The 14,082-nt window shown below is 46.6% G+C and overlaps 1 protein-coding gene across 13 annotated transcripts in view; it reads right to left on the bottom strand.

The window, feature by feature from the left end:
• Positions 1–14,082, bottom strand: part of LOC114851105 (NACHT, LRR and PYD domains-containing protein 12-like) — a 166,759-nt gene that overhangs the window by 64,102 nt on the left and 88,575 nt on the right. For 9 of the 13 annotated variants that reach the window (XR_008694067.1, XM_055507079.1, XM_055507084.1 and 6 more), the window contains 2 exons: positions 13,854–14,027; positions 6,036–6,209 (listed from right to left, as the gene is read on the bottom strand). The exons of 3 other annotated variants lie outside the window; for them this stretch is intronic. Coding sequence is in view for 9 of the 10 variants with exons in the window: in XM_055507079.1 (XP_055363054.1) it covers positions 6,036–6,209; positions 13,854–14,027 (348 nt within the window). In the remaining variant the exon portion in view is untranslated. The remainder of the gene's footprint in view (positions 1–6,035; positions 6,210–13,853; positions 14,028–14,082) is intronic. One more of the 13 variants, XM_055507083.1, reaches the window with a different exon arrangement.

Genomic DNA, 14,082 nt, shown 5'->3' on the forward strand with positions numbered 1-14,082 from the left:
TTGAGCAGACGACAAGCTGTGATGTCACTGAGACGCTTGTTGACACTGAGTCAGTGGTTAGTGAAACTGAGAGCTGTAAAAAGGCCACAACTGGAAAAAGAAAGTATAAATCGACTGTGAGCTCCCAAGAACAACAAGCGTCAGTGAAGAAGGTCAGAGGGAGGCTGAGGAGAGCAAATATGGTGGAGTCAGACCTCAGTGAGGACGAGGGTTCTACTCCTGGTAGCGACACTGACATCTCAGACTGTAACTCCTCTCAGCCACGGCCTCACAAATCAAAAGAGAACCCGGTGGAACGTGTTAAGAAGGTTTTACTGAGAACAAAGAACATGAAGCGTGTGAAATTTGAGGACTGTTTTTCTGATAAGGAGCTGTTCTAGGTCGGTGTGTTCACAGATGAGGAGCACCGGCAGAGGAGGATCCACTGACCAGGAGTATTACAGGCTGAAAAAGACTGCCTTTAAACTGAAACAGGAGCTTCTTCATGAAGATGATGATGATGGTGTCTTTTAAATACTCTGTTTTTGACCTTAGAGTTGTGCTTCTGCTCTGCACTGTTTTTTTACCATCTCTCATCATGATCCACGTTAAAGTTGGCACTTTAAGCCTGAATGGAGCCAGAGAATTAAAAAAAGAGGATGAGTTTGTACGAACTGATGAAACTGAACCACATTGATGTGATGTTTGTTCAGGAGACACACAGTGACAGCAGCACTGAGGTGGACTGGACCAGGGAGTGGCCTGGGCAGGTGGTGCTGAGTCACGGCAGCAGCACCAGTGCTGGTGTGGGCATCTTGTTCTCTGGGTCCTGTCCTCCAGTGTCCCTCACTGTGTCTGAAATCGTCCCTGGCAGACTGTTGGTGGTGCGGGACATGTTTTCTAACAGCACTTTGGTTTTAGTGAATATTTATCCCACTGTAGGTGCAGAGAGACTCCTGCTGCTGAATAAAGTAAATGCTGTTTTAATGGATTTTATTTCTGAGGATTTTTTGGTTTTAGGCTGTGATTTTAACTACACTGAAAACAATAATCTGTATAAAAACCACATGGAGCCACATTCTCCATCGAAGCAGCTTTTAAGCAGAGTCCTAAAGACTCACGAGCTGGTGGATGTATGGAGGAGTCTTCATGGGCAGGACAGACAGTACACATGGTCTCACGTTAGAGACAACTGTCACAATGGCACAATGGTGGAAGGACCCAAATGTGGTCAATGGTCATACACAGGTTGGCAAAAACAATATCCGACAAGGCTTGGGCAAAAAACGTGGTCAAAAACAGGCAGAAGTCATTCATGCTAGACAGGGTTATCATAGGCTGGGAAGGAATAAAAAAAGGTATTACCAAACAGGGTCATGGATGGGAACTGGAAACTCAACAATGCTGGAATGCTGGCCAAGGGATGAACTCAGACAATCTGGCAGGGTGCTGGGGTGAGAGGTGGTGCTTAAGTACTGAACTACTGATTACTGATGATATGCAGGTGGGGTTAACAAGGGCCGGAAGTAAAGCTGGTCAGTCTGGATATGGGAGCTAAACAGGAAGTGGTTACAAAATAAAACCGGAACTGGCTAGATAGTGGAGTAATTGACTGAGATTGTGACAACAACATGGTCTCTTTAGCGAGACTTGACCATTTTTATGCTTTTAAGCATCATCTGAATGTTTTTAGGTCCTGCTTCATCAGACCTGCTGGTTTTAGTGATCATGCCATGCTTTTAATTCACGTTTTTATTAACAACATAAAGCATAGAAGTGCTTACTGGCATTATAACAACTCACTGCTGCTGGATCAGTGTTTTAAGGATGATTTTAAGTTCGTTGGGGAAATTTTTAGAACCAGACAATCTGATTTTGAAAATCTGAGACAGTGGTGAGATTGTGGAAAAGTTGAGATAAAACAGTTTTGTTTACAGCACACTCTCTATGTCACAAGGGACATTACCAGGTCAATGAAGGATCTAAGGAATGATATTGTGGAATTACAAAACATGGTGGAGTCCACAGGAAACAGGAGGCACATCGAAGTCCTCAAATCCAAAAAGGCAACTCTTGACAACCTATTGGGCACCAGAACACAGGGGGCGCTGGTCCGATCTAGGTTTCACAGCATGACTGATATGGATCTGTGATCCACTGCAGAGGTCATCCTGGAGGAGCCTGGTGACATCAGGAGGAGGGCGGTGCAGTTCTACAGGGACCTTTTTCAGAGTGAGTACACTGAGGATGAGGAGGGCATAGACTTCTTCTGTGGGGATCTTCCTCAGGTGTCTGGAGAGACCAACGATGCCCTGGACATTTCTCTGCAGGAGCTGTCTACAGCCCTGCAGGGCATTAAGGGAGGGAGAGCTCCAGGGCTGGATGGCCTCACTGTGGAATTTTATAAGACGTTCTGGTGTGACTTTGGAGCAGACTTTCTCTCTGTGGTTCATGAGAGTCTGACAGGGAACTTCCTGCCTCTCAGCTGCAGTTTGCTGCCCAAGAAGGGTGACCTTTAGGATAGCAAGAACTGGCGTCTGCCTCTCCAGACAGTGTGGAGAGTCCTCTACAAGCCACCACTGACCACCACTGAACAAAAGGACTGAGGACCTGCAGTGGAGGATTCTACATGGAGCCATCGCCGTGAACTCCTTCACTGGGAAGATCAACCCAGGTGGTCCTGTGTGCACTGTGGTGAAACAGAGACTGTCTTCCACTGTTTTATGGACTGTACACAACTGGCTGAGCTTTTTAACTTATTCTCTGATGTTTTTAATGCATTTAATGAACTGTGGAGTGTTAATAGTTTCATCTTCGGTGCTGGTTACAGCAGAACAAATGCAGAGAAGTGGCAATTGTTGAACTTCTTGTCTGGTCAGGCCAAGCTGGCCATTTACAAGACCAGACAAGTGAAGGACCATGTGGTGGTCCCTTTGTTCTGCGCCTTGGTCAGGGCCAGAGTGTGGGTGGATTTCAAATTTTGCAGTCTCTGACTCTGACGTTAACTGACTGGATGTTTTAAACATCAATGGTGTTACTAGGATGTCATCTGTTCTGTGGTGGAGGATGACCTTGCTTTTAGTCCTGATACTAGTACTTACTGAAACCATGTCAATTACTTTATAGATTCAGGTTTGAGCTATTTACGTTCAGTCCAGATCCAGTTTCTATGTTGCTGCAAAGAACAGCTCCAATGACCCAAACGTTACTGATCCTCATGTGAGTGTGACTCATGGTGTAACTTTGATGACGTCACATGGAAACTGGTTACTTCTAAACCAGAATCACATCATTTTAAAGAAGATTTGGAACAAAGGTTGCCTGGTGACACGCACAATGTTCAGTACCTGTGTAGGTCTTGGTCATGTGACTGCTCCCCGTGGACGATGGGTCAAATGCAGAATTCAGTTTTCCCACTGTGGAACTAATAAGGATTTCTAAATCATTTCTAATTTCTAACATACAACCAGATATTATTACTCTACATGTTTTGCTTCCCAAGACTTCTCAGTTTCATATATATTGTAATCATGTCAATGAAAACAAATTAAATCAGGTGTCACACTAGAAATGTTGTGTTATCCATGAATTCATGTCTCAGGAATAAAGGGTCCTGTTCCTATGTTTGTCCACGAGGGGGCAGCAGCCGCACTGCACTCGGCCTCTTGCAGACCTGTGGAGATTAATCAGTTCTAGGACTTTTGCAGCCATTTGCAAAAAAAAAACATTTAAATGACATAACATATTATAACAGTTTTAACTGGCTCCTGATCCTTTGCTGCTGCTCAACTGTGTTGAGGAAAAAGTGAATTTACTTTAGCTGCATGTTTCTGTTTGCTGTCAGTAGTGGGACATTGAATGTGACTTGAGTTCCTGAGGAGACAGAACAGTCCCTGACTCTGACTCTGACGTTAACTGACTGGAGGCTGGATCACTGATGACAGCAAGAACTCAACTACAAACATCACAACAACTTAAGTCATACAGACTCACAATTGTTTTCAATTATTGATGCTCAGAGCAGTCAGCGTTCACAACAACGCTGTGACTCGTGTTCCTCGGTACAAAGAGGTCGTCCACCAATCGTAGCATCAGTGGTTTGACTGACGCTGACCCTGTGACTCATGTTCCTCCAGAGACGCAGCAGTCGGCCTCCAGTCAGCAGATGAGCACCCACCCTGAGCCTGGCTCTTTCTCTGGAGTTTGTCCTCTCCACGGTGGCCTAATGCTTGTTCAGGGGGAGGCTGCACAAACACGCTTTACATCAGGAATTCACCATTTCAAGTAAATCATGTTCTGGCTTCACAATAAAATATTTCTGATATCATTTGATTTATGTTTGTGGTAATATTTAATATGTTTATAGGTCAGATATTTGTTCATAGGTACAGTGGTCCTTTTGCTAGTCTTTTACTATTGAAATGTAACTTCCAGGTTATTCTGTACTTCCTATAATGTTAAACCTAGACAGCATCAATTCTGAACAGTCTGAACTTTAACGTTAACACATTTCACACTTTCATAGACCTCGATCACATGCTGCAGCACCAAGGACAGAGGTTATACAGGATAGATTCTTTATTAACAATCTGTCTGTGACCAGAGCGTCTACTTCATATTACAACACAAGAGCATTAAGGTGTGAAAACACTTTATACAAAAATAAAAGCAAGGCTGTAAATTATACACATGAAAATACATCAGTTTTTCTTTAAACAAGAAGAATTACAGTCAACACTGTCCCCGATATCTACTGTAACTACTGCACTACACACTTCATTTCCCACATGATCCTGGTGGACTGGACACAGAGCAGCTGGTCTCAGATCAGTTCACACTGAGAGTCGTCTCCATTGGTTCTGGTTTCTCTGTCAGTCAGTTGTGGATGAAGCTCTGCTCCCAGTAACATGGACCAGTCAGAACCTCCACACACACACTGCTGCTGCTTCTACATCTGGATCATCTCCAGCTGCCGAGAGAATGAGAGCAGAGAGCAGATCAGTGAGTGTCTACAGAGACTCCCTTCATCATCTGTCACATCCAGGACAAAGAGCAGCAGGACTTCAGTCGTGTTCACAGCAGAAGTGGAGCAGCTTCCTTTCAGCTCATCTTAATGTCTTGGACTGAAGCATCAAGTCTGCTGACTCTGCACATTTCACTCCAGTCCACAGTGAAACAAACTGCTGAGTCATGGCTTTAGAGACTTCTTGTTGGTCCATCATAGACAGAGTCGCTGTGTGGTGACCAACATCTTCTCTGCTTTGAAACATCAGCTGACACAGAAACATGAGAAGCTTTGGAGCAAACTAATGACAGAAGGACACAGACACAGATGTGATGACTGGACTTCAGCAGAGGTTCTGTTCTGGACCAGCACCACATGGTTACTACTGTACATGGAACCATGGTTCTATCAGCCAGACTGATCTCAGAGCTGTGACACACATGAACCTGATCAGTAGTTAGTGTTGATGCTACGACACTTTGATGAGTGACTGGAGCTTTACAGGAAACACTGGATCTCTGCTGTGACACTAACTGAGTTTAGTCCAATACTGCTGAAAGCAGCACAGACTGACTCCAACCTCTACTGACCTCAGAGTCTGCAGTCCATAGTCTGGACTCTGCTCCAGGTCACGAAGAGGCTTCAATGATGAATCCTGCAGGTTGTTTCCTCTCAGGTCCAGTTGTGTCAGATGTGATGGGTTGGACTTCAGAGCTGAGACCAGAGAATCACAGCTGATCTCTGACAAACCGCAGTAACTCAATCTGAATAAAGAATCAAAATTAACAAAAACATCAGAAAACAAAGAGTCAGTTGAAACCATTCAAAGTTTAATCGTGTGTTTGGAACACTTGAAAAAGTAGAATTTTAGAACCTAGAAGGTCCAAACATCTAACCCAACAGGATGCAGGTTAAAACAGAAACCACAGACGAAGAAAACAGACTTTACCATGAAGACCCTCAGTGTGAATCAGTAGAACATCAGAATCATGTCTTAGCACAACATTCATATCACATTAAGCTCACACAGAACTAAAACATTGGGTCTGACCTCAGAGTCTCCAGTCGACAGTGACGACTTTCCAGAAAACCACACAAATGCTTCACTCCTGAATCCTGCAGCTTGTTCCAGCTCAGGTCCAGTTGTGTCAAATGTGATGGGTTGGACTTCAGAGCTGAGACCAGAGAATCACAGCTGATCTCTGACAAACTGCAGAGACTGAATCTGAATAAAGAATCAAGGATGAAACAGTAGAAAACACAGAGTCAGTTGAAACCATTCAGTGTCTCATGGTGTCGTCATGATTTTACTCAGATTCTTCAACAACATGTGTCTTTAATGTGATTCATTGGTTTGTTCCATGTGGTCTTGATGGAGACAGAACCAACAACATGATCCTGACTGAAATTTTCTTGTGTAAACTCTGATAAACGCCAGTGAACTTTAATTAAATTCAATTCAATTCAATTTTATTTATATAGCGCCAAGTCACAACAAAGTTATCTCAAGGCACTTTACAAAGTAAGGTTTAAGACGTTACACAACTAAACCCAACAAATCCCACATACAGCAAGCCTTTGACAGCAACAGTGAAGAGGAAAACCTCCCTCTCTAACGAGGAAGAAACCACCAGCAGAACCAGGCTGGATGTGGGCAGCCATCTCCCTCAACCGGTTGGGGTGAGAGGATAGAGAGAGAGAAAAGCACAGCAACAACAACAAGCAACAACAGAGCACAGGCAGGATGGTTTTATCCACAGCTGCCCATCATAGACACAACTATGAGTTCAATGATACCTGTAGGTTAGGACAGAGTTGAGGAGAGAGAGAGACAGAGAGAGAGAGAGAGAGAGAGAGAGAGAGAGAGAGAGAGAGAGAGGGAGAGAAGTACAACTACTGCAGAGCAAGAGACAAGGTTAGTTGAAAATAGAACAATGATGGGAGGTTATTGGAAACAGAGGAGCTCAGTGTATAAATTAAGTCCCCCAGCAGTCTACTGTATGTCTATTGCAGCTTAACTAAGAGATGGTTCCTGTGACTAACAATCATTGCCAGTGACCTGAACCATCTCTAACTATAAGCTTTATCAAAAAGGAAGGTTTTAAGACTAATCTTAAAGGTGGAGAGTGTGTCAGATTCTCGAACCTGAAGAGGGAGCTGGTTCCAGAGGAGAGGAGCTTGGTAGCTAAAAGCTCTGCCCCCCGTTCTACATTTAAACACTCTAGCAACCACAAGTAGCCCAGCGCTCTGAGAACGAAATGTTCTGCTGGGAGCATAAGGAACTATGAGGTCTTTAAGATAAGAAGGAGCTTTATCATTGAGTACTTTGTAGGTGAGTAGGAGAATTTTAAATTCTATCCTACATTTTACAGGCAGCCAGTGCAGAGAAGCTAATGTAGGAGAAATGTGATCTCTCTTTCTAAGTCCTGTCAGGACTCTGGCTGCAGCATTTTGAATGAGCTGTAGGCTTTTTAAGGAGCTGTTAGGACATCCTATGAGTAAGCAATTACAGTAGTCCAGCCTAGAGGTAACAAATGCATGAATCAGTTTCTCTGTATCGCTCTGAGAGAGGATGCTTCTAATTTTAGCTATTTTTCTAAGATTAAAGTAGGCGGTTCTGGAGATTTGTTTAATGTATGATGTAAAAGAGAGATCCTGGTCAAAGATGACACCAAGGTTCCTCACAGTAGAATCTGAAGCTAATGTTATGCCATCCAGGGTGGCTATCTGACTCAATAGTGTCTCTTTCAGATTTTTAGGCCCAACAATGAGAATTTCAGTTTTATCTGATGTACTGTAGCAATTCACGTTTGGACCTAGGTAACTTAACACAACGTGTGAGTTTCACTCCCTTCCAGAGAGACAAAGCTGCGATTCACCAGAAGATAAGAATACACACCATTCCTGTCTATTCCACAGGACACTGTTTTCTCTCACAAAGAAACTGTGAGTTTAACATAAACAACACACATATGGCTAAGTGCACATCAAAAGACCATGGATACTTTTAGGTGACACAATCTAAATCTCACCAGGGTCCTCCTCTGCCTTATCACTAACCAGACCGAGACTCACTCCATGGACTCTCCCACTCGCCCAGAAGATCTGGATCGTAAACCAGGAATGTGAAGTAATAAAAGGAAAACTCTTCATTTGGACACAAGTTCTGGTTCAGATGTAGTAGAAACTTCAACTGTCATGAAACTGATGCCATTGTATTCTGTGGACAAAATGTTATCATTTGATATTAGATTGGTTTCTGTGTGATGTTTAATGCCTGATCTACAGATTTGCCAGGAAATTCCTAAAGTTACAAAGGGACTTCAACTTATCACCATGCTCTCCTTTGTGTGAAGGCACAAAGTTGAAATAGAGATACTCACCTTCTTTACTTCTTTTAATCTGTGCAACATACACATAGACTATGTCCACCAGCTACAATTAGGTATCCTCATTATTGTATTACATTTTTAAGTGTTACGATTGTTTAATTAGTAATGCCCAGGGTGTTACATAAGACAAGATCAGTCATGATGAATAACATTTCATTTGTTACAGCGTACATTCTATGCATTTAATATTGCTGTTTAACCATTCTGACGTGCATTTAATATTGCTGTTTAACCATTCTGACGTCTCTGCTTATTTGAGTGTCAAAGTGATCGTTACACGTGTATTGTGTTATGGTGTGATATTGTGAATCAGTCTCTTGTGTACGAACCTTGCCTGTCCCTGACACCGATTCTGCCTGATCTTGTATATCACGTATTGACCTCCCGTGTATGACCCTGCCTGACCTGGACCCTGTAACCTGGAATAAACTCTCACTTGCCATCTTCAAGCTGTGTTGTGTTGTGCATGTGGGTCCGCCATCTACAACGCCCTGACAGAACAATCTGGCCAGAAATGGACCCAGCCAGCATCGAGAGTCTCCGCGTCGCGCTCTTCGCTCAGGAAAAACGACTCAGCGAGCAGGAGGAGAAGACAAACTCTGCACTCCAGAAACTGGCGGAGTGCGCACTCAGTCAGGAGAACGCGGTGGCAGGTCTCGTGGAGGCGGTTGGCTGCCTCGCTCCAGGAAACCCAGATAGTACCGCGCCGATCCAGCAGCGAGCGCGCCCGCGGAGGCTCCACCGGTTCCCTCTCCGGCACCAGACGCACGCCTCGGAGCGCCCACCCGCTTCTCTGGTGAGTCCGGCGACTGTCAGGCATTTCTCTCACAATGTGAGATTCATTATGAGTTACATTCTCCCGCGTTCCCCACGGAGAGAGCCAAGGTGGCGTACGCTGTTTCGCACCTGACCGGGGAAGCGGAGGCTTGGGCAACCGCGGAATGGCAGAACGGTTCACCCTGCATGTCCTCTTTTAGAGCCTTTGCTGTGGCCTTGAAACAGATCTTCCAGGAGATCACGCCCGGAAGGGAAGCGGCGCAGAGGCTGGTGAATATTCGACAGGGTGGGAGAACCACGGCCAAGTACGCAATCGAGTTTAGAACCCTGGCAGCGGAGGCCGGATGAGAGCCTTGGGCGACGTATTCATCCGCGCATTAAAGACTGTCTGGCGGCGCATGATCTGCCGAGCGACCTGAATGCATTAATCGCGCTGGCCATCCAGACTGACCGACGACTGGGGAGTAGCGAGCGAGAGCACCGCGGATGCGGGATCGAGGGAATCACACCGTGGCAAGACGGAAGCCCCCACAAGAGGTCAGTGTTACGCTGATGGACCCTCCACCTCGCAGAGCTCAGGAGCTTCTCAGCCACCAGAGGAACCCATGCAGCTGGGACGCGCTCGCCTCTCCAACTCAGAGAAGCGGTGACGCCGCTCCCAGGGTTTGTGTCTATAGTGTGGACAGAACGGACATTTCGCAATTAAATGTCCGCTAAAAGACCTGGCTCATCACGAGCACGGAGGATCGTGGTGAGCCGAATCATGTTTGGAAGTGCCTCCGCCCGTTCACTACCTACAGTCACGCTTTCTTCAGGCATTCTCTCCAGCAGGCAGTCCTCATTGACTCAGGGGCCGATGCCAGCCTGATGGACACCAGCCTTGTGGAGAGAATGGGCATCACCACCTCCCCACTCACAGCTCCGGTAGAAACGGCAGCACTGGATGGTCGCAAACTGTGGAGAGTGGCCCACCACACAGAGGCAATCACCATGGAATTTGCGGAAGGTCACACGGAACGCATCCATTTCCTGGTGGTGGAGGCATGTTACCATCCGGTGGTGCTGGGTCACACGTGGCTCCGCAGGCACAACCCCAGGCTGGATTGGAGGAGCGGTGAGGTAAGCGAGTGGGACACAGACTGCAGGAGTACTTGTTTTAAGCCTTTGATGAAGGCAGAGGACTCACCGGCCATGACGGTTCAGGAAAAAGTGGACCTGACAGGAGTTCCGGCATGTTACCATGACCTCGCCGCCGTGTTCAGTAAATCCAAGGCCATGTCCCTGCCACCACACAGAACCCATGATTGTGCCATCAATCTGCGGCCCGGTTCCAGTCCCCCAAGGGGAGATTGTTCCAGCCCGGCCCGGCGGAAAGACAGGCGATGAGGGAGTACCTGGACTCGGCTCTGGCTACAGGCATCATCCGGCCTTCTTCATCCCCAGCGGGGGCGGGGGTTTTTCTTTGTCGGCAAAAAAGATGGCACCCTTCAACCATGCATTGACTACCGCGGGCTCAACAACATCACCATTCGGGACTCGTACCCTCTTCCCCTTCTCCACTCCGCCTTTGAGCTACTATCAGGGGCCAAGTGGTTCACTAAGCTGGACCTACGGAACGCATACCACTTGGTCCGAATCCGAGAAAGGGACGAGTGAAAGATGGCGTTTAACACCCCAAATGGCCACTACGAGTACCTGGTGATGCCATTCGGCCTCACCAACGCCCCCGCCGTCTTACAGGCCTTCGTCAACGAGGTTTTGGGTCCAATGATTAACCGGTTTGTTTTTGTCTACCTATACGATATCTTGATCTTCTCCAGTACAGAGGAGGAACACAAGAACCACGTCCGCCAGGTCCTAAAGGGGCTACTGGAGCCCCGACTCTTTGTTAAGGCAGAAAAATGCGATTTTCATGTTGACACCGTGTCATTTCTGGGTTTTATTGTGTCCCAGGGCCGAATCCAAATGGACCCGGCCAAAACCAAGGCGGTGGAAGATTGGCCGACGCCCCAGTTTCGGAAGGCAATGCAACATTTTCTAGGCTTTTCCAATTTCTACCGCCGTTTCATCAGGAGGTTTAGCAGCATCGTTGCTCCCCTGCACCAACTAACCTCTCCTAAGACTCCATTTCAGTGGTCAGTCGAGGCGGAATCGGCATTCCAGCACCTCAAAAGAAGCTTCACTACCCCACCCGTGCTTCGTATGCCAGACCCAGCGTGCCAATTTGTGGTTGAGGTTGACGCCTCGGATTCAGGGGTTGGCGAGGTGCTATTGCAGCATGACCCAGCCGAAGGTAGGCTTCACCCCTGTGCATTCATGTCCCGTAAGCTATCTTCGGCTGAGCAGAACTATGACATCGGGAACCAGGACCTGCTGGCAGCAAAAACCGCGCTTGAGGAATGGAGACACTGGCTAGAGGGGGCAGCACAGCCGTTCTTGGTCTATACCGACCACAAAAACCTCGAGTATATTAAGACAGCTAAGAAGCTAAACTCCCACCAGGCCCGTTGGGCGCTGTTCTTCAACCGGTTCTACTTCCACCTGTCGTACCGCCCTGGATCCAAGAACACACAACTCTCTGCCCTCTCTCGGCTCCACGACCACCTGGACGCCCCAGTGGAACCAGATCACATATTGCCGGCAGGCTGCCTGGTGGGGGCAGTGACCTGGCCAGTGTAAAGGCGCGTCCAGGAAGCCATCCAGGGTCTCCCCAGACCACCCGCATGTCCCCCCAATCATCTGTTTGTTCCCCCAGGTCTGAGAGGCAAAGTAATCCACTGGGCCCACGCTTCGACCGTCGGCTGCCACCACGGGGCACCCCGCACCGCGTTCAGGGTGGGCAAGCGATTCTGGTGGCCTTCCATGAAGTCAGATGTCCGGGAGTACGTGGCCGGGTGCCCCACGTGCTCGATGCACAAACCGTCCCACCAATGGCCCGCCGGCCTCCTGCGACCTTTACCAGTGCCTCATCGGCCGTGGTCGCATGTGGCACTGGACTTCGTCACCGGGTTGCCACCATCCTCAGGTAACTAGGTGGTCATGACGATGGTGGATCGGTTTTCTAAATGTGCACACTTTATCCCTCTGCCCATGCTCCCCTCAGCCCAACAGATGGCCCAGGCCATGATGGACCATGTCTTCCGCCTTCATGGTTTCCTTCAGGACATAGTGTCCGACCGCGGACCCCAGTTCGTGTCCCGGTTCTGGAGGGAATTCTGCGCACTCCTGGGGGCCGAGGTTAGCCTTTCCTCAGGGTACTACCCTGAGACCAACGGGCAAACGGAGAGGGTCAACCAGCAGCTGGATGTGGGACTGCGGTTGCTGGCCTCGAAGCCATCATCATCACCGCGGGCAACGATTCCTGGCCCAGAGGCCGTGGCACCTGGACCAGAGAGGGCACGCCTGCTGAACCAAGCCGGTAACGGGAGACGCTGCACAGCGGCTACAGCTCCAAACTAAGGCAAGACGAACATCTCTAATCGTCTGAGAAGTCTGGTGTTTCTCAAGGCGCTAAAATTGAACATTCCAAATTCATTAGTTATCCTTAGATGATCATCTTATTCTGATCGTTCTCTCATTTTCTGTTCTGTTTATTTGAGTATTTCCATATTCTGTTATTCATATATCCAGTATTGTTAGATTAATAAAACCTTAAAAAGGAATATGGTTTTGTGTGCATTGTTCTTCAGATTTAAGCAGAGGTCACTGAACCGCGACAAGAATTCATGGCATAAGAGACTGATTTGGTTTTATCACAAGAAAGTTGTTATTGTTGTCCATAACTGGTAACTCATTAAATTGACATTTGGCATTGGCTAGATTGATACAAGCGTGGTTTCAGCTTTAAAACAAACCTGGTGCCCCAACTTTGAGGTATATTAATGTTTCTGCATTAATATCAAACTCCTTATAATTTGAATCCGCTACACTGAATTTAGTTGAAGGAAGTTTTGGGACTTGATGTCTATTAAACAACCTTGAATTTTGACTAGTTGATCTGTTTCATTTGGTTCCAAGCACATATATAGCTGAGTATCATCTGTATAACAATAAAAATTAATAGAATGCTTCCTAATAATCTCACCTAGAGGAGACATGTATAGGCTAAACAGAATTGGACCAAGCACAGAACCCTGTGGTACTCCATAGCTAATCCTTGTGCATGTGAAGAATTTCTCATTAACATGAACAAACTGGAATCTGTTCAACAAATAGGATTTAAACCATCCCAATGCTGTTCCTTTAATCCCGATTCTATGTTCCAGTGTCTGTAATAGAATGTTATGATCAATTGTATCAAATGCAGCACTAAGATCTAACAGGACAAGGACAGAACCTAGACCATTGTCCGAAGCTAATAGAAGATCATTAGTGACTCTAACCAGATCTGTTTTTGTGCTATGATGTTTTCTAAATCCTGACTGAAAATCTTCATACAGGTTAATCCCATTAAGGTGGTCAGATAATTGTTTAGCGACAATTTTTTCAACTTTAGGCTTCGTCACCAGTAAAGAACAGAGACACTGACTACACATATGCTTTAGTGTGGATCAAAGTGTCTCCATAGGATCCAAGCTGTCAGTGACCTTTGACCTTCTCCACTCCTCTAGTCTCAGTCAGTTCTAGGAGTCATGGTCAAACATCATTAAACATTTAAACAACATTTGCTCGAGAACCTAGAGCAGTAACAGTGAACTGACCTCAGTGTCTCCAGTCGACAGTGACGACTCTCCAGAAAACCACACAGATGCTTCACTCCTGAATCCTGCAGGTTGTTGTCACTCAGGTCCAGTTGTGCCAGATGTGAGGGGTTGGACTTCAGAGCTGAGACCAGAGAATCACAGCTGATCTCTGACAAACTGCAGCTCATCAATCTGAATAAAGAATCAAAGATGTGGATAAAAGCATTAATAATGAGTCAGATTTGTC

This window comes from Betta splendens, chromosome 2, assembly GCF_900634795.4.
Source record: "Betta splendens chromosome 2, fBetSpl5.4, whole genome shotgun sequence".
Lineage (NCBI taxonomy): Eukaryota > Metazoa > Chordata > Actinopteri > Anabantiformes > Osphronemidae > Betta > Betta splendens.